Source organism: Pristiophorus japonicus, chromosome 8 (assembly GCF_044704955.1).
Source record: "Pristiophorus japonicus isolate sPriJap1 chromosome 8, sPriJap1.hap1, whole genome shotgun sequence".
NCBI lineage: Eukaryota > Metazoa > Chordata > Chondrichthyes > Pristiophoridae > Pristiophorus > Pristiophorus japonicus.
The window spans coordinates 225799740-225825339 of NC_091984.1; the positions used below are offsets into that span (position 1 = coordinate 225799740).

Sequence of the window (25600 nt, forward strand, 5' to 3'; positions counted from 1 at the left end):
TTGGCTACAAAGCGCTTTGGGACATCCTGAGGTTTGGAAAGGTGCTATAGAAATGAAGTGCCGGCCTAGTCAGATCATTGGGTGGGGCTCAGTTGGGATTGGCTGGGTTGTGGATCATATGCGATTCAGACATTGGACTGTGTTATATAGCTCCACCTAATGGACTACTGCTCCACCCAGTGGACTACTGCGGTAATGCAACCACTGCAGTCAATCAATAAAAGGGTCATGTGACAAAGTTGTTGTGTATCTGTAAAGCATGCACTCCCATGTTCCGCCACCAGGGAGCTCATCTCCTGAAGTCCCAAGGCATCCCAGCATCCCTTGGGAGCACTGTATATAAGCCGGCTCCTAAGGCCTGTTCCTCACTCTGGAGTGTCTTATTAAAGACTGAGGTCACTGTTACTTTAACCTCCCTGTGTGCAACCTCATCTGTGTTTGGAACACAATAACTGGCGACGAGTATACGAATCCAACGCAAAGATGCAGCAAACTGTGGGCATCCTGGAGAAGTTCTCAGAGGGTAAAAACTAGGAAGCCTATGTTGAACGGCTAGACCAGTACTTTGTAGCCAACGAGCTGGATGGAGAAGCAAAAAGGAGAGCGGTCCTCCTCACAGTCTGCGGGGCACCGACCTACAGCCTCATGAAGAATCTTTTGGCTCCGGTGAAACCCACAGATAAGTTGTATGAGGAGCTGTGTACACTGGTTCGGGAGCATCTTAACCTGAGGGAGAGCAAGCTGATGGCGAGGTATTGGTCTACACGTGCCAGCGATCTGAAGGTCAGGAAATGGTGAGCTACGTCGCCGAGCTAAGGCGACTTGCAGGACAATGTGAGTTTGATGGCTACCTGGAACAAATGCTCAGATACTTTTTTGTACTGGGCATTGGCCACGAGACCATCCTACGAAAACTTTTGGCTGTAGCGGCACCAACCCTCAGTAAGGCCATTGTGATAGCACAGGTGTTTATGTCCACCAGTGATAACACCAAACAAATCTCTCAGCACACAAGCACAATGTTCATAAATTAACTGGAACTGTGTTTGCGAGCAGAAATGTACAGGGCAGAACCCACGAGTCTGCAACTGCCAGCAGGCCTCAGGTAACCCAAATGACTCAGAACCCCAACAAAGGATGAATGCAAGGCAATTCACACCTTGGTGACGTTGTGGAGGCGTCCATTCAGCCTTTCATGCCGCTTCAAAGGGTATGTTTGCAAGAGCTGTGGAACATTGGGGCACCTCCAACGAGCTTGCAAACGAGCTACAAGCTCTGCAAAACCTGCTAACCACCACGTTGCAGAGGAAGATCGGTCCATGGTGGATCAAAGCAATTTCGAGCCTCAGAGAGGAGGCAGATGCTGAAGTATGCGGTGGGCATGGTGCACAAACTGCCACTCTGGATTGTCCCGGGCGATGGCCCCACACTGCTTGCAAGGAGCTGGCTGGGCAAAATCCTCTGGAACTGGGATGACATCCGAGTGCTATCACATGTCGATGAGGCCTCGTGTACCCAGGTTCTTAACAAATTTCCTTCCCTTTTTGAGTCAGGCATTGGAAACTTTTCTGGAGCAAAGGTGCGGATTCACTTGGTCCCAGAGGCACGACCCATTCAAAACAAGGCACAAGCGGTATCTCACATGATTAGGGACAGAGTGGAAATCGAGCTGGACAGGCTGCAACGCGAGGGCATCATCTCCCCAGTGGAATTCAGCGAGTGGGCCAGCCCGATTGTTCCAGTACTCAAAAGTGATGCACGGTCAGGATTTCCGGCGATTATAAAGGAACTATTAATCGTTTCTCGCTACAGGATCAATACCCGCTACCTAAGGCAGATGACCCACTTGCGATGCTGGCAGGAGGCAAGACGTTCACCGGGTGGTGGAGAAGGCAAATGGTATGGAGATTTGAGTATAAGAGCAGGGAGGTCTTGCTGCAGTTGTACAGAGCCTTGGTGAGGCCTCACCTGGAGTGTTGTGTTCAGTTTTGGCCTCCTAATCTGAGGAGGGACGTTCTTGCTGTTGAGGGAGTGCGGCGAGGGTTCACCAGACTGATTCCCGGGATGGCAGGACTGACATATGAGGAGAGACTGGATCGGCTGGAGTTTAGAAGGATGAGAGGGTATCTCATAGAAACACATAAGATTCTGACGGTTTGATGCAGGAAGAATGTTCCCGATGTTGGGGAAATCCAGAACCAGAGGACACAGTCTAAGGATAAGGGGTATGCCATTTAGGACTGAGATGAGGAGAAACTTCTTCACTCAGAGAGTTGTTAACCTGTGGAATTCCCTACCGCAGAGAGTTGTTAATGCCAGTTCATTGGAAATTTTCAAGAGGGAGTTAGATATGGTCCTTACGGCTAAAGGGATCAAGGGGTATGGAGAGAAAGCAGGAAAGGGGTACTGAGGTGATGATCAGCCATGATCTTATTGAATGGTGGTGCAGGCTCGAAGGGCCGAATGGCCTACTCCTGCACCTATTTTCTATGTTTCTATGTTTCTATTAAGCTCGACCTGACTTCGGCCTACATGACGCAGGAGCTGGAGGAGTCTTCGAAGGGCCTCAACTGCATCAACACACACAAGGGACTGTTCATCTACAACAGATGTCCGCTTGGAATTCGGTCGGCTGCAGCGATCTTCCAGAGAAACATGGAGAGTCTACTCAAGTCGGTACCACACATGGTGGTCTTTCAGGACGACATATTGCTCACGGGTCGGGACATCGCCGAGCACCTACAAAACTTGGAGGAGATCCTCCAGCGACTGGATCGCATAGGGCTGCGGCTGAAGAGGTCGAAATGCGTCTTCATGGCAACAGAAGTGGAGTTTTTAGGGAGAAAGATCGCGGCGGACGGCATTCGGCCCACAGACGCCAAGACAGAGGCTATCAGGAACGTGCCCAGGCCACAGAACGTCATGGAGCTGCGGTCGTTCCTGGGACTCCTCAACTATTTTGGTAACTACCTACCGGGGTTAAGCACCCTCTTAGAGCCCCTACATGTGTTATTGCGCAAACGTGAGAACTGGGTATGGTGAAAAAAACAAGTTATTGCTTTTGAGAAAGCCAGAAACATTTTATGCTCCAACAAGCTGCTTGTATTGTATAACCTGTGTAAAAGACTTGTGCTAGCATGTGACGCGTCATCGTATGGAGTCGGGTGTGTATTACAACAAGCTACCATTGTGGGGAAGTTGCAACCTGTCGCCTATGCTTCCAGGAGCTTGTCTAAGGCCGAGAGGGCCGACAGTATTATTGAGAGAGAGGCATTAGCTTGTGTGTTCGGGGTAAAGAAAATGCATCAGTACTGTTTGGGTTCAAATTTGAGCTGGAAACCGATCACAAGCCCTTTACATCCCTGTTAGCTGAAAACAAGGTGATAAATACTAATGCCTCAGCCCGCATACAAAGATGAGCACTCGTGCTATCAGCTTATAACTATACCATCCGCCACAGGCCAGGCACCGAGAACTGTGTGGATGCTCTCAGTCGGCTGCCATTGCTCACCACGGGGGTGGAAATGGTGCAGCCTGCAAACTTGTTGATGGTGGCGCAGCCCGCAGACTTGTTGATTGTCATGGAAGCGTTTGAAAATGATAAATCACCTGTCACGGCCTGTTGTGGGGTAACTGCGTAGTGCTACCAAAAAAGGACAGGGAGACGTTCATCATGTATCTCCACAGGACACACCCGGGTATAGTAATGATGAAAGTGATAGCCAGATCCCACGTGTAGTGGCCCGGTATCGACTTTGACTTATTGTCCTGTGTACGGCAATGCAGCGTGTGTGCTCAGTTGAGCAACGTGCCCAGAAAGGCACCACTAAGTTTGTTGTCCTGGCCCTCCAGATCATGGTCGAGGATCCATGTCGACTATGCGGGCCCGTTTCTCGGTAAAATGTTCCTGGTGGTGGTGGATGCTTTTTCAAAATGGATTGAATGTGAAATAATGTCGGGAAGCACCGCCACTGCCACTATTGAAAGCCTGAGGGCCATGTTTGCCACCCACGGCCTGCCTGACATACTGGTCAGTGACAATGGGCCATGTTTCACCAGTGCCGAATTTAAAGAATTCATGACCCACAATGGGATCAAACATGTCACCTCGGCCCTGTTTAAACCAGCCTCCAATGGGCAGGCAGAGCAGGTAGTACAAACCATCAAACAGAGCCTCAAACGAGTCACAGAAGGCTCACTCCAAACCCACCTGTCCCGAGTACTGCTCAGCTACCGCACGAGACCCCACTCGCTCACAGGGGTGCCCCCGGCTGAGCTACCCATGAAAAGGACACTTAAAATCAGACTCTCGCTGGTTTACCCCAACCTGCATAATCAGGTAGAGAGCAGGCGGCAGCAACAAAATGTAAACGATGGTCGCGCCACTGTGTCACGGGAAATTGATCTGAATGACCCTGTGTATGTGCTAAACTATGGACATGGTCCCAAGTGGATCGCGGGCACGGTGATAGCTAAAGAAGGGAATAGGGTGTTTGTGGTCAAACTAGACAATGGACAAATTTGCAGAAAGCACCTGGACCAAACGAGGCTGCGGTTCACAGACTGCCCTGAACAACCCACAGCAGACACCACCTTTTTTGAGCCCACAACATACACCCAAAGGATCAACGACACCACGCCGGACCAGGAAATCAAACCCATCTCGCCCAACAGCCCAGCAAGGCCAGGCTCATCTAACAGCCCTGCAGGGCCAACAACACGTCAGCCCAGCGAGGGCACAGCCAACACACCAGAACAGACATTTGTACCGAGGTGGTTCACCAGGGAAAGAAAGGCTCCCAACCGCCTCACCTTGTAAATAGTTTTCACTTTGACTTTGGGGGGGAGTGATGTTGTGTATCTGTAAAGCATGCACTCCCATGTTCCGCCACCAGGGAGCTCATCCCCTGAAGTCCCAAGTGATCCCAGCATCCCTTGGGAGCACTGTATATAAGCCGGCCTCTAAGGCCTGTTCCTCACTCTGGAGTGTCTTATTAAAGACTGAGGTCACTGTTACTTTAACCTCCCTGTGTGCAGCCTCATCTGTATTAGGAACACAATAAAAGTCACATGATGTATTGGAGCCATCTTATAGAGTATGCTTGTTAGTGATGTCGTAAAGAAAGGTCACAGATTGTACTTGGGTTGTGTGTATCAGTTCCACAAAAGGGCATGGCCCCTAAAAACTGAGCCATCATGGGAAGGGCTCCAAAATCACAAATTGGAGAATGCTCGAAGGTTCAATGCCAAGCAACACAATGCTTCCAGTCCGCCACTCAGTGCCTGCTTGTAATTCAGTTCTGATTGCTTGGGGCAGAGCCACTGCCGATGCTTATTAAGAGGTTATTCATTGAAAACCTCTTCTATTTTGCGATAGGGAGAAAGACTGAATAATTTGTGTTATTTTATAAGATTGGCCAAAGGGGATGTGACAACATTACAGCACCAAGCTGCTTCAGGGGCAATCAGCACAAGGAGAATGGGAGGCAACGCGGCCAATTTAATATTGCAGAGTATTTACTCAAAGGAACAGCATAAATAAGGACTTTTTTTTGCCCTACTCTCCAATGCTTTACTTATTTGGTTAACAATGCTGCCATCTGAATATGTAAAGTACTAGATAATAGATAATACTCAGTGGGCAGCACTCTCGCCTCTGAGTCAGCAGGTTGTGGGTTCAAGTCCTACTCCAGAGACTTGAGCACAAAAAATCTAGGCTGACACTCTGACACTCCAGTGCAGTGCTGAGGGAGTGCTGCACTGTCGGAGGTGCTGTCTTTCGGATGAGACATTAAATTGAGGTCCCGTCTGCCCTCTCAAGTGGCCGCAAAAGATCCCATGGCACTATTTCGAAGAAGCGCAGGGGAGTTATCCCTGGTGTCCTGGCCCAATATTTATCCCTCAATCAACATAACAAAAAAAACAGATTATCTGGTTATTATCACGTTGCTCTTTGTGGGAGCTTGCTGTGCGCAAAGTGGCTGCTGCGTTTCCTATATTCCAATAGTGACTACACTCCAAAAGTACTTAATTGGCTGTAAAGTGCTTTGAGACGTCCGATGGTTGTGAAAAGCGCGATATAAATCTATGTCTTTCTTTCTTCTATGTAAATGGCTGCTGGGTGCAGAAAGCATTGGGTTCCGTGATGTTGTGACATCAGTGATATTGGAACAGCTACTCACTGTCCAGCCTCACACATCAATTATGGCTACGTGCGCAGGGGGTGGGGGTATGGTCAGTGCCTGTACCCCAGCAAGAGTCAACGGGGGAGAAATTCTGGGCGCTTGCCCCTCCTGTTAGCCCCCCAGCAGTAGTTTAGTGGCAACGGTAACCGTTAGAGCCCGCTCCGCTGCACCGGCGATGACGACGGCATCACGGTATACCGCGCCCTATTTTTGTCCTGGAGCGAAGAGTCGGTATCGCCCCCTGAAGCCACGCTGGGCGATGTCAGCGACACGTACAAGACTGTAGGCCACTCGCGGGATGAAGGTTAAAGGAGAGGTGGCAAAATGTAAATAACAAAAGTCCGACTCGCCGGTCGCGGTCTGCTGTATGTTGAATCGCGGGCTCCGTGCCACCATCTCGTAGCCCAGCACTCCACCTGTGTGCCAAGCTGATTCCATGCCTCCCCGCTGGTCCAGGTAGGGCACCGTTTCTCCCCCTGTAACGAAGGGGAGGGGCCTGTCTACGCGGCAGCGCGTCGCGTCCCACCGCGTCGCACCGCGCCCCTCACTGACCCCTTCCTTCCCACTCGCGCTCCACAGAGCAAGTGCAGTGTGACATTATGGGCTCCACCTGCTCTTGGGGGGGGGGGGGGCAGTACCCCGAGTTTAGGTCGTGGGGCAGGGCTTCCGCGTCAGGCTCGGGAAATCCCGCCGCGTGGCTGTTACCGCCCCCTAATGGAGCGCTACCCTATTTCGCCGCCCAAGCCTTTCACCGAGAAGGCGAGAGAATGATTGGGTGGGGGTGGGGAGGGGAGGAGCCCCAATATTTACCAGCATTCCTTGCAATTGCTTAAACAACTGAATGGACTGCAGCTCACCGAGTTCCAACTCTGTTGTGCTAAGTCAAAAATATCGGCTCCTACATAGCGAAGATTAAAAATTATATACTGAAAGAAAATGCCTCCTTTATACCACCACAATAAGCCTTTCAAGCTTTTCAAGGAATTTTAGCTGATGGAAATGGAGGCTCCGGTTATATTCTGCAATTAGTGGCCCAGAAATCCCACTTTCTCCTTCCCACGGGCGTTCGACTAGATTTTAGAGAAAAGATGTCCACCTACCTGAAGCTGCTGGGCCCACACGAGATCCCAGTCCGGAGGCTGCTCCTGAGTGCGTGCAGTCCTGGTGCTGGAGTCACATGGCTCTGGGCAGCCAATCAGTATATTCTCATTCCTAGTAATAGGAGTTTCGTACGTCTGAAACTCCTATTACTATGAATGAGAAACACCCCCAAAACACTAATAAAAGAAGAAAAAATGCACATATTTTTATTAATTTAAATTAGTTATTAATGTATTTAAAAATAATATATTCCCAGTTTTTTAATTATGCTTTAAAATAAAGCTACTGTAATGGGAAGGGTTTTGAAACAACAACATTTGTTTTTATAACTTTATTTTAAAATGTTTTTGTGTATTTTAAAACTCTTACGCCTGTAAAAGTAGGCTATGTGCCTGCTTTTATCAGGCACAAGGGTTTTGAAGACATTTGCTGGGCAAGATATTGGTAAATCCCGCAATCTTGCCCAAGAAATGTCCTCGCTCCCGAGTTGCGGGTGATCTGTCAAGCCAGAAACTTTTCAGATCGGAAAAGCCGGTTTTCAGCGCATGCGCATTGTGCGCTGAAAACCGATTTTTCCCAATGCCTGCCCGGGTCCGTAGACATTCCATACGGACCTGGGGAGGCCGCGATTTCTGCCCCATTGTTTTGCGTGAGGTGAGGGTATAGTGTGGGACAATACACTGAATGTGGATCACCAGCTCTCTGCGTTTACCATCCACAATAACTGTGAGCTGTGAACGAGCTGGAGGTCGATCTCTGCTGAAACGATTTGAACACGGCTGAGAGGCTCTAAGCTTTAATCTCCTGTTCCTTATATAGTGCTGCGTTGTGGCTCTAGGCCTGATCTATATTTTCTTGAATGTCCTCACTTGGCATGATGGGAGTGTGACATTTTAGGGTACACAGCTTAACTCTGTCGCCCGACGGACGGTCCTCCCCCTGGCTCAGGTTTCATGCAGGTAGCTCAGCCTCCTCCTGCGTCATGGATAAATGAGCGTTAATCCGTAACAAATCTGCACTTCACAGTCCCTTTTTGAGGTTGAAATTGTTCCGTAATTGGCTGGTTAAATTGGAGAATAGAATCTGCGAGACGGATCGAAATTCGGAGATTGTCTACTTTATTACTCCTCAAGGTGAAGGCAGTCACAGAATGGATCACCACTTTATTTCCTGGCTCTCAAATCAGCACCGGGCTCTCGAAGGTAGAGTTGCCAAGTCTCATTTGACGTTGTAATGTATGTCCCAATGAGGATGCTCACAGGTTTGTAGAGCCGTTGCATTATGAGTGGCTTAGCCAGTCACGTGATGTCCACAAGACTCAATAAAACCCCAGCCAGTTGGGTCTAGGTCTTCCACGGCGAGGTATGCAGTTGTGAGCCTAATGGATGAAATAGGAAATAGGAGCAGGAGTAGGCCATTTGGCCCCTCGAGCCTGCTCTGCCATTCAATAAGATCATGGCTGGTCTGATCTTGGCTTCACTTCCACTGCCCTGCCTGCTCTCAGAGGGTTGGAAATCTATGGAATTCTCTGCCCCATTGAATATAGTTAAGGCGGAGATGGACAGATTTTTGAGCGATAAGGGAGTAAAGGGTTATGTGTAGTGCGCAGGGAAATGGAGCTGAGTCCATGATCAGATCAACCCTGTAAAGGTTGGGTCCCCTGTAATTGAGTCTCTCAGCTTGTGCCAATAGCTATCGTGCCAGAAGTTCTGAGAACTGGAAAACCACCCTTCAAAGTTTGCCTTCCTTAAAGGTGAAATCCTGGTTTGTGACCATCCTATCTCCCTCTCAAATCCAATATAAAACTCAATCATGTTAAAATATCACCTCAACTCAGAAGGTCTACTCTGGAACTGTAACTTTTTACTTTCCTCCTCCCAACCGTGCATTTCTTGGAAGGTGAACAGAACATTGCCGATTAAAAGGAGCTCCCCGAAAATGTCAGAATCTACAGTACAGATGACGGCCATTCGGCCCATCCTGTCTCCGCAAGCTCCCAAGAGTATTCCATTTGCAATGTTATCGGAGTTCCAACAAAAGTAGTTGCTCAGTGGTAGTGCTCTCGAATCTGAGGTGGATCTAAGTCCCACTCCAGGGTTGTGCTGAGGGAGTGCTGCACTGTCTGAGGCGCCATCTTTTGCATGCGACATTAAACCGAGGCCCTGTCTGCCCTCTCAAGTTTCAAAGGAGGGCAGAGGATTTCCCCCTGGTTGTCCTGGCCAATATTTATACTTCAACCAACTGTCAGAGGTGCCGTCTTTCAGATGAGGCATGAAAACCGAGGCTCCGTCTGCTCTCACAAGTGGATGTACAAGGTCCCGGAGCACTATTTCAAAGGGCAGGCGAGTTATCCCCAGTGACCTGGGCCAATATTTATCCCTCAATCAACACCACTAAAACAGGTTATGTGGTATTGATCACATTGCTGTTTGTGGGAGCTTGCTGTGCACACACTGGCTGCCACGTTTCCTACATTACAACAGTGACTACACTTCAAAAATAGTACTTCATTGGCTGTAAAGTGCTTTGGGACATCCCGAGGTCGTGAAAGGCGCTATATAAATACAAGTCTTTTTTTTTCTTTCATTCTCTCTCTCTGCTGCCTCTAATGGGCCTAACTAACATATATCTGAGGGAGCCTCAGTGTAGATCCCAATCACCACAAGGCCACAAACAGAGGTGACCATAATCTAGCACTAAGACAAACATTTCACTCCGAGCAGCAACAAAAAAAATAGCCTTTTGTGAAAGTTTAAAAGCCCGGCGGGTGTGGTCTGAACTGGGAGTGGGATTGTCCCGAGAACAGAGGCTTGATCTCCTGAGCACCGCTGCAAGCGACCCGGGAGAAAAAAGGAAGATCGGCAAAGCTTGGCAAGCGAGTGCCACGGCCGTATCCAGCAAATCCGGTGAATCTGCGGATAACAACAACAACTCATATTTATATAGCGCCTTTAACATCGTGGAGGACCTCGTACATGGCAAACGAGCCAAAGGTGGGCAGAGAAAACATTTCAAGGACACTCTCAAAGCCTCCCTGATAAAGTGCAACATCCCCACCGACACCTGGGAGTCCCTGGCCAAAGACCGCCCTAAGTGGAGGAAGAGCATCCGGGAGGGCGCTGAGCACCTCGAGTCTCGTCGCCGAGAGCGTGCAGAGATCAAGCACAGGCAGCGGAAGGAGCGTGCGGCAAACCAGTCCCATCCACCTTTCCCTCGAAGACTATCTGTCCCACCTGTGAGAGAGTCTGTGGTTCCCATATTGACTGTTCAACCACCTAAGGACTAATTTTAAGAGTGGAAGCAAGTCTTCCTCGATTCCGAGGGACTGCCTATGATGATGATAACTTAGTGAATTGTCCCAAGGCACTTCACAGGAGTATTATGAAATAAAACAATTTGGCATAATGAGCAAATAATCTGTTTTAGGTCATGTTGATTGAGGGATAAATAATGGCCAGGACCACCGTGGATAATTCCCCTGCTCTTCTTCCTCAGCATTGCATTGGAGTGTCAGCCTGGATTTTTGTAATGTGGTTGCATGGAGTGGGACTTGAACCCACAACCCTCTGACTGACAGGCACGAGTGCTACCCACTGAGCCACGGCTGATGCAGTCAGTAGTTGTCCTCTCCAAAATAACATCGGTTGTGACAAATATGGGAGACTGCAGCTTGAATGAGCTTTTTTAATTGGTACGCTCCAAAGATCAGTTATAAAGCTATAATCAGCAGATCAGTGCCGGTATATTTGGCGCCGTATCTGGGGAGGAACTTTGTCTTCAGTAATGTGCGTTTTGTAAATGCATGCCAGTAACACAATAGCTAAGTGTTTAAATGTCAGTGCATGCAGCTAATGAAGAAATCCACACTAATCACCTTGTCAGGTACAAAAACCCATTCGATCTTTTGAACGCCAGCTTCTTTTATAAGTGCTGCATGATCCTGGAAATACCATTGACAATTAGTGCAGCAGGGAGCATTGTAATCCTGTGACATCGCATTTTTCACAAGAATAGCATAAATTGCTCTAATAATCTAGCAATGCAGAGTCAATTATTCAGACCTGAAGGCTACTAATAATGATGCTTGATCAAACTCGGGACTGCATAGTGGAGAAACCTGTTCATTTTTCATGTTGTTTCCGACAGGTAATACATTTCTTCCCTGCTCTGCTTCTCCATAAGAACCAAGATTTGGAACCTAACTTCTGGGTGAAATTGTACAGTGTGAATATATTTACGGAATTGATTTAAGGTGTTGGGGTGAACTTTTTCTCTGCGCTACTTTAACCATGACATTGGCCCAATTAAAATAAATGAGCAAATGTATTCACTAAGCTAGTAAAGAAATTAATCTGGATCTTTTGACAATGCATCACATATAATAGCACAGCAGACCCTAAAGACTCTCGACTCTCGCATTTTAGATGCAGGAATCACCTTTAATGCAGTCATCACAAGATAATTATTGATGAGAAAGGCCATCGGCCCATCTAAATTCACCTATCTAGAATTAGCCTAAAGTCCCTCTTTGCGATCATAGCTTCATGCAACTTCATGAAGAGATAGAACCTCAGTAATAAAAGAACAAACACATGCATTTATATAGCGCCTTTCACAACCACCAAATGTCTCAAAGCACTTTACAGCCAATGAAGTATGGTCACTGTTGTAATGTAGGAAACAAGCAACCAATTTGCACACAGCAAGCTCCCACAAACAGCAGTGTGATAATGACCAGATAATCTGTTTTTGTTGTGTTGATTGAGGGACAAATATTGGCCCAGGACACGTCCACTTGAGAGAGCAGACGGGGCCTCGGTTTAACATCTCATCCGAAAGACAGCACCTCCGACAGACGTGAACCCCCAACCTTCTGACTCGGAGGCGAGTGTGTTACCCACCGAGCCACAGCTGACACTGATATTTAGCTTCAACACTTGGGGGGCAAAACTGTGTATTGCCCCTAATTGTGGGCGGTAACCTTGGCGCGGCGTAACTTCCTGCGCCTGGTGCAGGTTAGCTTCCTGTGTTTACTTTGAAGGGTAGGTGGCAGGAGGGGGCAGTGCTGACCATCAATGTGTGCAATGGCTGTGCTGAGGAATGGAACATTTGTCCCCTTTTGGTTTCTGTGTCAGCATCAAACATTCCCAGGTCAGGTGAAATACAGTATGGTCCCAGAGTGAAACGCCCTCTACATTGTCTTACCAATGCGTCTTCTAAAGAGCGCCCCATGTGATCTGTCCATTTCCTCGCCATTTTTCGCCGCTCTTGTTTGGCACTCCCAACTTATTGGAAGTTTTGCACTGGCGACTCATCCCCATTAGAAATAAGGTTGGATGATCTTATCATTTCCTTGCAGCCGGCAGAACGATAGGACTTCAGTTTGGGCTGAATTCAAACTCAAGTCCCAGAGGTCAAAGGGCAGAGTGCTAACCCACTGCCCCATTCACTCAGCATTGTTTCAAAAGAATATCTCAGAGGATGTTAATTTAGACCTTCATTTAGAAAGACACAGATTAACCAAGGACAGTCAGCATGGATTTGTTAAGGGAAGGCCGTGTCTGACTAACTTGATTGAGTTCTTTGAGGAAGTAACAAGGAGGGTCGATGAGGGCAGTGCGTTTGATGTAGTTTACATTGATTTTAAGCAAGGCTTTTGACAAGGTCCCACATGGTAGACTGATCAAAAAAGTAAAAGCCCATGGGATCCAAGTGAGAGTGGCAAATTGGATCCAAAATTGGCTCAGTGGCCGGGAGCAAAGGGTAATGTTTGAGGGGAGTTTTTGTGATTGGAAGGTTGTTTCCAGTGGGGTTCCACAGGGCTCAGTACTAGGTCCCTTGCTTTTTGTGGTTATATATTATCAATTTAGACTTAAATGTTAGGGTGCATGATAAAGAGATTTTCAGATGATACAAAAATTGGCCGTGTGATTGACAGTGAGGAGGAAAGCTCTACACTGCAGGAAAATATCGAAAAGTGGCAAATGGAATTCAATCCGGAATAGTGTGAGGTAATGCATTTTGGGAGGGGCAACAAGTCAAGGGAATACACAATAAATGGGAGGATACTGAGAGGTGTGGGGGAACAGAAGGACCTTGGAGTATTTAACGTAGTTGGTAGAAGGATTAGAGGGGAGATGAGGAAACATTACTTCACCCAGAGGGTGGTGGGGGTCTGGAACTCGCTGCCTGAAAGTGTGGTAGAGGCAGAAACCCTCACCACATTTAAAAAGTACTTGGATGTGCACTTAAAGAGCCATAACCTACAAGGCTATGGACCTAATGCGGGAAGGTGGGATTAGGCTGGGTAGCTCTTTTTCGACTGGCATGGACATGATGGGCCAAATGGCCTCCCTCTGTGTCCTAATTTTTCTACGATTCTAGTTAAAAACATTGCCTTACCTTGAGTATTCAATTGAGGAGGCAAGTTTCTGTCTGAACCCCATCCCCCTGCTTTTTGTTATCTTACTCTCTCTAGGTATCCAATGTTATCGTAGAATTGAGAATTCAATGAATTTATTTGCATTTAATACCTGACCCTCATGCTTAGCACTTTATGTCAGTTCAAAGTTCAGCCACCTGCCCAGGAGGAGGAGCCTAAAGGCCTACTCTGGATTCTGGATGAAGAGGTGTTGGTTCCAGGCTCCAGTGATACCGTTGTCCTCGATCGCCTCTGCTCCTACTTTGAGAAGAAGGGAATGGGAAAAGAAGGTAATTCTAGAAAAATGAACTAACCAGTGCGGTTTGTAAAGTGTATTCACGGAGTTGCGAAAAGTACGGGAGACTGCAGTTATAATTTGTTGTTTTAATTGGCGCATTCAGAAGATCAGTTGCAAAGGTATAATCAACCAATCAGTGATGGTTGATTATGTAGCAAGGAACATTGTCTGTCTTTGGCAATGTGCCACTAACACAATGATAGAATAATGTTAATGTCAGTGCATGAAGCTAGTGAAGAAATCAGCACTGATATATACTTAGATATTCCTTGTTGAGTACTCAAACCACAAGTCTCTCCCAAGAGATCACGTGGTTTCGGGCGGGGTGGAATGTATATGCTGTGATACACAAGGTATCGCAATTGTGTGGGACAGGCTCGAGGGACCAAATGGTCTTTACCCGTCCGTCATTGTTCTTAGATTTTTTGAACACCTGTTTCTCCCCCTGAGAACATACTTACCATATAGATTCCTATAATAATCCAACAATACAGTGATTTGAAGAAACTGTTCTGTTAACATGGTTTTTTAATCCTTTACTCCATTTGTTACAAAGGCGTTTGTGTTTCTGCAACAAAGATCATGTGCAAAAATGTGTATCCGTAACCTTTGCCCTTTGCCCAAGGTTCCGACCAATCACAGAGCTACATCGCACAGACAAAGAGCATAAGTCAGAGGTTAGGTGTCTTTGCCAATTCTACTCTGGGATTGGCAGATGGGAGGAGCCTGAAACTTGTCAGGAGTACCCCTCCCCATGTTTGCATCCTCCCCGGCAGAAAGAAAGAACTTGCATTTATATAGCACCTCTTGCATCCTCAGGATGTTCCAAAGTGGTTTGCAGCAAATGAAGTACTTCTGAAGTGTGGTCACTGTTGTAATGTAGGCAAAAAAAGCAGCCAATTTGTAGACAGCAAGCTCCCTGAACAGCAATGGGATGAATGACCAGATAATGGCACGATTTTGAATAGTGTAGATGAGCAGAAAGACCTTGGTGTCCATATACACAAATCCTTAAATGTGCAGGGAAAGTTAATAGGGTGGTTAAAAAGGCATATGGGTTACTTGGGTTTATAAATAGAGGAATAGAATATAAAAGCACAGAGATCATGCAAGAACTTTATAAATCACTGGTTAGGCCTCCGTTCGAGTATTGTGGACACTTCAGGGAAGGTGTAAAGGCTTCAGAAAGGGTACAGAGGAGGTTTACCAGGATGTTACCAGCGAAGAGGGACCTCAGTTGTGAGGAGAGGTTGGAAAAGTTAGGACTGTTCTCCTCAGAACAGAGAAGGTTAAGAGGTGACCTAATAGAGGTTTTCAAGATCTTGAGAGATTTTGAGATGAAGAAAAACTATTCCCTCTAGCCAGTGGGTCAATAACCAGAGCTCATAGATTCTAAATCATTGGAAAAAAATCTAGAGGGGAGATGAGGAGAAATGTTTTCACTCAGAATTGTCAGGATCTTGAGCGCTCTACCTGAAAAGGTGGTGGAAGCTGAGCCATGATTAATTTTAAATAGGTACTTGACGATGAGGAACTTACAGGGTTACGGATAAAAAGTGGGGAAGTGGGACTAAGCATGACTACTCTTTCAAAGAACCAGCACAGGCACGATGAGCCAAATGGCCTCCTTCTGTAAGCTTCTACAATGCTATGATATTGCTCTCAGCAGTGAAAGAATGGCTTCCACTGTACACCCCGCGTACAGCTGCCCAGAGACTTTTCACAAATTTGACAGGGGGGATTCCCACTAATCCGCCGTCTGTTTCAGTGCGGCACCCTCTACGGGGATCTGTGGCATCTGTGAACAGGGAAAGCAACAGCAAACCTCTTCAACCAATCAGATTGAAGTATTCTCACTGAGACACACAGACTGCAAACCAGGAAGTAAAAAACATGAAATATAAATTATGATTAAATCATGTACAGGAAGCAAAATAAATTGGGAAATACAGATGGGATATCGGTCGAGAGATAAAAGAGACAAACAGAAAAAGTTAAGAAAATTATTTTATTTTTATTTTTCAAACTCTGCAACATTATTTTTCTTCTAAGGGAATGAGACTCCACACTTTATATATATATATATATATAAAAAAAAACATTTCAGCGCCAGAGTGGTTGTTCAGCAATAATTATCACTTATTACACCGTTAAAAACTCACTTACTCCTAAATGCACCGGCCCTAGCTTTTTCTGGCATCTTTAGTGGGAAACTAGTGGGTAAGTGCCCCAAGTTCATGTCATTAGTGATTTCAGTGGCCGAGTCTATTGACGAGGACTGTAACAGTGCACCCTGTGGAGGAGCAAGGCACCTCTTAAAGCTATTTCTGGATTTCTGCCTTTAACCGTGCCTGTACGGACACCGGATGTTGCTGTCAGATTAACCCTGAAATAACGGCGAGTGCTGATAGCCTTGCCATTATTATTGCAGCAAAATCTGGGCCAATTGGTTTTAGTGGTGTTGGTTGAGGGATAAATTTTGGTCAGAACACTGGGGAGAACTTCACTATGCTTCTTCATTAATGCCATGGGATCTTTTATGTCCAACTGTGAGGGCAGAAAGGGCCTTGGCTTACAGTCTCATCTGAAAGCCAGCATCAATCGATGTTGCACTGAAATGTCAGCCTGGATTATATATGTGCTTGTACCCATGACTATCTGACCCTTAACCGAGGCTGCTACCACTGACCTGAAGGTTCTACCTGGCACCTTCCCATGGGGTCACAGATTAACGAACTATGGTGCAAACATGCACCTTTCCTCTCTAATATATTTCTCCTATCCGTGCATTCATAAAAGGGAGTTATTTTGGGCTGGATTTTCGGCTGAAATGTTTTTGGGGCAATAATGGCGGTGGGACGCGAAAGTTAGCGCCCGGGAACAGTTTGTGTCTCAGTCGGTAAGTTTGGGCAGCTGGGCCCTGAGTCAGGGGGCGCAGCGCTAAGGGAGGCGTTGTACACCTCTCTGGGGGCGTTAGGATGGGAAACTCCTGAGCTAAAGAGCCGGGCTGGGAGCGCTCCGAGAGACGCCTGGGGGGGGGGGGGGGGGGTGGGGGGGGGGAAACCTAAAAAAATCCCCCACAAAAACATTGCCCACGCCACCACAACACACATCGCACCCGTGGATCGCTGCAGGGCGCTGCAGGCGGCCAAAACACCTCACTCCCGCCATTGCCGCCACTCCGGGACCAAAAACAGAGCAGAGAAATCACAAAAATCCAGCCCTTTATGTTTATATTGCTCCATCAACAGCTGTCTGAAGAAACTGTGGCCTGGAGTTTCTACTTGGCTTCTGCTCAGATATCAGCGTAATCGGGGCAGAATCAACTGGAATGGCGCTGTGTACAATTCTGGTCACCGTAGTACAAAAAAGAAAAAGAGACACTGGAGAGGGTGCAAAAATGATTTGCAAGGATGACACCAGAAATGCAAGGTTGTACCTAACAGGAAAGGATGAACAGGCTGGGTCTCTTTCCTCTTGAAAAGAGAAGGCTGAGGGGTGACCTCATTGAGGTCTTAAAAATGATGAAAGATTTTGATAGAGTGGCTACAGAGAGAGTGTTTCCATTTATGGGGAAGAGCATAACTAGAAGCCATTAATATAAGATAGTCACCAAGAAATCCAATGGGGAATTCAGAATAAACTTCTTTGCCCAGAGAGTGGTGAGAATGTAGAACTCGCTACCACAGGGAGTGGTTGAAGTGAATAGTATCGATGCATTTAAAGGGAGGCTAGACAAGCATATGAGGGAGAAGGGAATAGGGGGTTTTGCGGACAGATTTAGATGAGGGCAGGAGGCTCGAGTGGAGCATAAACGCCGGCATGGACAGGTTGGGCGAATGGCCTGTTGCTGTGCTGTATGCCCTGTGTAAAAGATTGCAAATTTAAAATGTCAGTGCGTTACTCCCATAGCGATGTTTTACGCTGGTTCAAAGGTCAATTCACCCGACGCAGGCCCCGCCCACAGAACTAGTCACGCCTTCTGGTCAGGATGAGGAGTTTCCATTGATTGCCCCCATTCTGGAGGGTTGGTCAAATTGTGATCATTTTCTGACTTGCGGAGACCTGTCATTTTGGGTCACCTTCCCCTCCCCCTCCCGCCCCCCCCCCCGCCAGAGCTACTCTGGTGATATCAATTATGGGGAGATGATACCTGTGTGCATTCACTTTAATGGAGGGCCAGTGCTTTGGACTAACCTGGAAGCTTATCCATCATGGACAGCACTCCACTCGTTGAGACTGCGATGCACAATGGCAGGTCTTTGCACCATGAGAAACCGAACCGCATTTTATGATTGAGGTTACAATAGCACAGTGGTTGTTAGGGGAAAACCCCGAGGTAGAAATAAACCTACTCCGAGACTACGTTAGAGAGTTGAAAACACACACAGTTTACTAATACAAGGGACCAGGGGAGTTGGATGTAGATCCCTCAACCAAGCAACAACTCAACTCGGGGTTACACAAAATGAGTATTTAAAGTCGTAAACCGCAAAGGTATCTCACAATAGGATCTTCCGGTCGTCCCTGCCTTGTGAGACATAGCCCCCCCTCCCTGTCCCTTCTTTACACCTTGTTCTCAGGAATGGTGGTAGATAGGAATCGTTATAGGTTGACCATCTCCACCCACTACATGTTCTGGATTATACCAATGACTTTTAAGTTTTATTATGGTGCTGCCGTCTGCCTCTATGGCATAAAAGCCAACGCGTATGGAACCTGTTCTAACTCCAAATATCCAGCTGGCGTCTCATTATCACTAAATGGGATTGATTGTAGGGGGATTCCATCCTCCGAGTGTGTGGGGACATGGGCACAGACCCAGCAGCTGCCAATGTTGGCTTTCTTGGCATAGGTGTATGACATGTACAAAAAGGTGTTCACATTTAACTCTCTCTTGGTCTGTGGGGGTACTCATCCTTCAATGGTTATGTTACTGGACTAGTAATCCAGAAGACTGGGCTAATGATCCAGTGACATGAGTTCGAATCCCACCACGGCAGCTGGGGAATAAAAAAACTAGTATCAGTAATGGTGACCGTGATTGTTGTAATAACCCATCTGGTTCATTAATGTCCTTACCTGGAAATCTGCTGTCCTTACCTGGTCTGGCCTATACTTAACTCCAGACTCACAGCAATGTGATTGATTCTTAACTGCCCTCTACTGTTCAAGAAGGCGGCTCACCAGCATCTTGTGGAAGGCAATTAGGGATGGGCAATAAATGCTGGCCTTGCCAGCGACGCCCACATCCTGAGAATGAATATACATTTTTTTTTAATTTGTCTATACTTTCTTAAGATGGGAAAGCTTTTAAAACAAAACTGCCTTGCCCTCGCCCCTTCCCCTTGCATTTTCTTTCATCTATAAATTCTGGGATGCAATTTGGTTGGAGGGGTCCTAAGCTACTAATGTCGGGTGGTCGCTAAATTTAACGTTGGAAAATGGTTAGCGACGACAGCCACAAAATTCAGTGGTTGCGTCCTGAGAGTGGAGTGGAGCGCTGCGCGAGGCGTCCCACACTTCTCTTGGGGCGCAAGGCCGGGTGAGCAACTGAATATTCCGTTGCTAAAGTGCCGGCTTCGTAGCACCCTAAGAGAGGCCTCCCTGCAAAAAAAAGAATCAGAGCAAAAAACATTCCCTAGACATTATTTGCCCCAAATAAACGTAAGATGCAAAAAAAATTATCAATCAGACTTACCTCATGCAGTTATTCCTTCCCTTAGTGCCCCTGGGACAGCTCTGCACGCCCGCTTTCTCTGGCGGGGTCACTAGGGGGTGCTACGGGTGCAGCGCAAACCAAATTTTGCTTCCGTGGCGATACCGGGGGCGTTGCACACCAGCGCTACGCTCCCGGGCAATACTCCTCAGCGCCGCCTGTACCGGCACACTGAATTTACCGAGTGGCGCGAATGCTGGCGTTCACCCTTTAGTGCCCCTGGCCAGGGTCAGTATCCAACCGCATTTCTCTCCCTCCGCCACTTCAGATCCACTTTAGTTCCTAGGACTTCAGGAAGTTTAACGCAAATTGGCTACAGCTTAAGGTCCCTGTCTGTGACTGACCGATGATGTTGTGCTTGTAGAGAAACAGCCATTGAGGAGGTGCGAGCAGGAGCAGCAGTTTGTGATTGGCCACCAGCTTGGCATGGACCCTGTGAGGTATGACCTGACCGGCTGGATCAACAAAGCCAAGCAGAACCTATCGCTAGAGAATGCCAGCCAGGTGCTGCAGGAATCCAGAATGTAAGTGTTACTAAAAACAGAAAATGCTGGAAATGTCAGCAGGTCAAGCAGCATCTGTGGAGAGAAACACAGTTTACGTTCCGGGTCTGTGACCCTTTGTCAGAATGGGAAAAGTTTGAGATGTAACAGATTCTTAAGGAAGTGCAGGGGGCAGTGAAAGGGGGAGGGGAGGAAAGAGAGATTAGATAGACAAAAGGGCAAAAATAAATGGTAATGGCACAAGTTAGGAAACAAAAGATGAGTCTAGATGGGGTGTGAATGGTGAAATCATCGCCAGCTGCCGTGGGAATGAGTAAAAAAGGGGAAGGGGTAGTAAAAGAAAGGGAAAAAAATATAGGCGGAGGTTGTGGACTGAAATTGTTGAACTCAATGTTGAGTCCCGAAGGCTGTAAAGTCCTAATCGAAAGATGCTGTTCCTCAAGCTTGCGTTGAGCTTCGTTGGAACAGAGTAGGAGGCCGAGGACTGAGAGATCAGAGTGGGAGTGGAGCAGAGAATTAAAGTGACAGGCGACCGGAAGCTCGGGGTTATGCTTACGGGCTGAACGGAGGTGTTCTGCAAAGCGGTCACCCAATGAAGAGGAGACCACAATGTAAGTGTTACTGCCTGATGGACAAGATGCTACAAAAGTGCCAGGAATGAATACGTATGCCAACTGAGTCTTGCCGACCCAGCTGACCTTGGGCAGAGTGGCAGCATGGCTGCTGCAATTGGCCCCAGCACCACGAGGTGAAGAAGAACATAAAAACATAAAAATTATGAACAGGAGTAGGCCATCTAGCCCCTCGAGCCTGCTCCGCCATTCAACAAGATCATGGCTGATCTGGCCGTGGACTCAACTCCACTTACCCGCCCGCTCCCCATAACCCTTAATTCCCTTATTGGTTAAAAATCTATCTATCTGTGATTTGAATACATTCAATGAGCTAGCCTCAACTGCTTCCTTGGGCAGAGAATTCCACAGATTCACAACCCTCTGGGAGAAGAAATTCCTTCTCAACTCGGTTTTAAATTGGCTCCCCCGTATTTTGAGGCTGTGCCCCCTAGTTCTAGTCTCCCCCACCAATGGAAACAACCTCTCTGCCTCTATCTTGTCTATCCCTTTCATTATTTTAAATGTTTCTATAAGATCACCCCTCATCCTTCTGAACTCCAATAAGTAAAGACCCAGTCTACTCAATCTATCATCATAAGGTAACCCCCTCATCGTTCAACCTGATTCCACAGGTAACTCTAGCTATCGGTACATGTGAATCGACTTGGTGTTCAGAGGATTTGGGTGTCCTTGTACACAAAACACAGAAATTAACATACAGCAACAATTAGGCAGGCAAAATAGTCTGCTGGCCTTTATTGCAAAGGGTTTAGAGTACCAGAGTAAGGAAGTCTTGCTACAATTGTACAGGGCTTTGGTGAGACCACACCTGGAGAACTGTGCACAGTTTTGGTCTCGTATCTAAGCGAGGATTTACTTGCCTTGGGTGCAACCAAGGTTCACTGATTGATTCCTGGGATGAGAGGGTTGTCCTATGAGGAGAGAATGAGTAGATTGGGCCTAGACTCTCTGGAGTTTAGAAGAATGAGAGGTGATCTCATTGAAACATATGATTCTGAGAGGGCTTGACAGGGTAGGTGCTGACAGACTGTTTCCCCTGGCTGGAGAGTCTAGAACTAGGGGGTATAGTTTCAGGATAAGGGGTTGGCCATATAGGACTGAGATGAAGAGAAATTTCTTCACTCAGAGGGTTGTGAATCTCTGGAATTCTCTAATCCAGAGGGCTGTGGATGCTGAATCGTTGACTATATTCAAAGCTGAAATTGATAGATTTTTGGACTCTTAAGTGAATGAAGGGATTATGGGGATCAGGTTGGAAAGTGGAATTGGGGTAGATCAGCCATGATCTTATTGAATGGCGAAGCAGGCTCGAGGGGCCATATGGTCTATTTCTGTTCTTATGGTCTTATGTTCTTCCTTATATTCCTAATGGCAGGAATGGGATAGACTCCTGTGCTCTGCCATTGAATAGTCTCCCAATGTACAAGATTCACACAGGAATAATGAGCAATTGACTGAGGTCCCATTTGGTGATTGGCCCTTGTGGAACGGTATCCAACTGAGCAGTCTTCAGGAGTGGAGTTCAACTATGTCACCAATTCTTGGACACACTTTATGTAGAATCTTGCTATAATTTCATGCAGTTGATACTTCAGTTCTAACCATTTTATTTTTTATGGACTAATTATTTTTTTCTCCCCCAAAAATGGAGAACATTTCTTTGGTACACCATAGTTTCATTCTCTGCGTGTGCCGGACCCAAGAGATTTCCCCCCAATTTTTTGACACCAGTGTTAACAAGTACTTCCACGTCCGGTACATAGAGATGGTTTCCTGCAGATTAAAGGTCCCTCTACCCTGCCCCAAGTCTCTTAAACTAACCCTCAGAGAACAATATGATGGGATGTGCATCCTACCCCACCGTCCCTGTACCGTTCCTGCCTTTGTTACCTCTAGACTTGACTATTCCAACGTACTCCTGGCTGGCCTCCCACTTTCTAGTTAAACTTGAGGTCATCCAAAACTCGGCAGCCTGTGTCCTAACTCACACCAAGTCCCGATCACCCATCACCCCTGAGGTCGCTGACCTACATTGGCTCCCGGTTAAGCAACGCCTCGATTTTAAAATTCTCATCCTTGTTTTCAAATTCTTTCAAGGCCTCGCCCCTCCCAATCTCTGTAATATCCTCCAGCCCTACAACTCCCCCAAGATCTTTGTACTCCTCTAACTCTGACCTCTTGCGCACCTCTGATTTTCATAGTTGCATCATTAGCTGCCATGCCTTCAGCTGCCTAGCTCTGGAACTCCCTGCCTAAACCTCTCTGCCTCTTTATCTCTCTTTCTCCCTTTAAGACGCTCCTTAAAACCTACTGCCCTAATATTTCCTTATGTGGCTCGATGTCAAATTTTGTTGCTAACACTCCTGTGAAGCGCCTTGGGACTTTTACCACGTTAAAGGCGCTATATAAATACAAGTTGTTGAGAGGGACAACTGTTTAATCAAAACCGCAAGATAATTTATTGAGTTGTTAGATTCTGCACACATCCTATAAGCTTTTTGCACAGGGGTTGGTATGTATGCTTAACCCAACCCCGTGAGAATAATTTAGAACTGACACTGACAATGAGCATTCCTGCGTTCGGTTTCTGTGGCCCCAAATGCCAATCCTTTCTGGCACACACTGCATTGTGGACTGGTCCACCTGTTCGCTCAGAATGACTGTTCTTTAAGCTACTTGCATTATTAATACTTATTGCACCATTAACTGGTTAATCAATATCAAGTATTTTATTAACGTTGAGCTCCCTTGTGGGTCTTTGCACTGTATGGTGTTTGGGATTGATATATGCTTTACCTTGGCTTTTTAAACTCACACTTCTGTACTGAAATCAATCTAAAAAGATTACCATGGATTAGGGCAAGCTATTCTTTTTAATTATTTTTCTTGAATGGCGTACAGACTATGCAGAAAAGCCACAGTTAGACTTGACGTTGGTCTAAACGGAGATCCCGTTAACGCAATGGGATGCAAACCCGTGCTACAAACTGCAGTTTTAGTGAAGAATCTTGTGAATGGTCAAGGCCTTCAGCACAGGACACCACAAAGGTTAAAGAGAGTATGAAAGGAGGTGAGCTATGTCTCGAAAAGATGGCAAGCTTGAGATTGAGAAGTCGGAACGTGGCAGGAGGAAGGGGAGATTGAGGGAGGTAAGGGGTTGAACATTCCTGAGGTGCTGGGAAGGATGAGTTTGAGCAGGAGATGGCGCAGTGAGTCCTTATTTCAGCAAAGGCCTGGCAAAGAGGACGCACGGACATGAGAATTGATATTTGCAGCTTGAAAGGATCAAGAGAGAAACATTCAAAGCAGTTATAATATCGGTTTCCATATCGGGATTGGATTGGTCCTGTCGGCTACAGATAGTCTTGTATTTCTGTGGAAAAGTTCCAGTTCTGATGAAGGGTCACTGACCTGAAACGTTAACTCTGTTTCTCTCTCCACAGGTGCTGCCTGACCCGCTGAGATTTCCAGCAGTCTCTGTTTATTTCCGATTCCAGCATCCGCGGTATTTCTCTGTCAGTTTTCTGTTTTATTTCTACCTATATGTTTAGGAAAGAATCTGTTCCGATGCATGTTATTCTTCAAGTGGGTAAAGCACCCTAGGCAGGGACCTTGCAATGAGATTGTCGGTGTTGCTCACTGATTGCCTTATACAAATCATGATTCAAGTGGTGGAATTTGGATTAAGCTATTACTTTGGTCTCCTTCCCGACTCGCTGTTCTGGAGGGAAATGAGAATGACAAGCTTCACTTCCATGTGACATTCAGATCTGATGAAACCCGTTCGTTTGAAGTTCAAGCACCAGGGTTTCTGATGAGCCAAACTCTCTCCACTTAGAATCAATCGTTCCACCTCGTGTAATGTTCAATGGCTGATTATATTTAGCATCATAAAGCCTTGCTCATTTAAGACTATATTGAAAATGCATTTTTTTCCCTTTTTAATCTTTCTGGGCTCCAAACAGTGCTTTACAACTACTTTTTGAAGTGTAGTCACTGTTGTAATGTGGGAAACGCGACAGCCAATTTGTGCACAGCAAGCTCCCACAAACAGCAATGTGATAATGACCAGATAATCTGTTTTTGTTCTGTTGTTTAAGGGATATGTATATTGGCCAGGACACCGGGGATAACTCCCCTGCTCTTCTTCAAAATAGCGCCATGGGATCTTTTACATCCACCTGAGAGAGCAGACAGGGTCTCGGTTTAACGTCTCATCCAAATGGGCAATCATAAAGGTTGTTTAAATGTAACCTTATTTGGAAATATTGTCAACTTTACCTCCTTCTGGCTGGGCACCTTGCTCCGGTTTACGTTGATCTGATTTATGTAATACCCAAATAATTTATTGAGACTGTCAAGTGACAGCTTATTGGGTACAGTACACGCAAACATCAAAAGGCTGGACGTCAAACCTGGAACTCTCAGACTGTTCGACACAGCACCAACAATAAAGTACAGCTAATCTGTTGATCACTTCCTCCAACCAGTGAATTCCTCAAGAAACTCTTCTCTTCACGATCCAAAATCCCGATGATATGTCGGTCCGTGTCTGGGCTGGAGGGCACTTCCCAGCAGGCTTTGCACAGGATCAGTTGTGTTCGGAAGACATTCAGCACCAGCTTTGCTGCTGTGAACCGGAAATCCATCTGTGCGCTCATCAAGCTGCAAGTGGTGAGTGTGAACAGACTGGACGATGGGACCAGAGATTGTATTTATACCAAGGATGGGTGTACTG

At 46.7% G+C, this 25600-nt stretch overlaps 1 protein-coding gene across 7 annotated transcripts in view; it reads left to right on the forward strand.

Annotated features, from left to right (window-relative positions):
* The window catches only part of LOC139269044 (unconventional myosin-XVIIIb-like), a 452517-nt gene that overhangs the window by 177999 nt on the left and 248918 nt on the right, over positions 1-25600 (forward strand). For all 7 annotated transcript variants that reach the window (XM_070888021.1, XM_070888023.1, XM_070888024.1 and 4 more), the window contains 3 exons: positions 13850-13997; positions 20089-20248; positions 25353-25536. In XM_070888021.1, coding sequence (XP_070744122.1) covers positions 13850-13997; positions 20089-20248; positions 25353-25536 — 492 coding nt within the window. The remainder of the gene's footprint in view (positions 1-13849; positions 13998-20088; positions 20249-25352; positions 25537-25600) is intronic.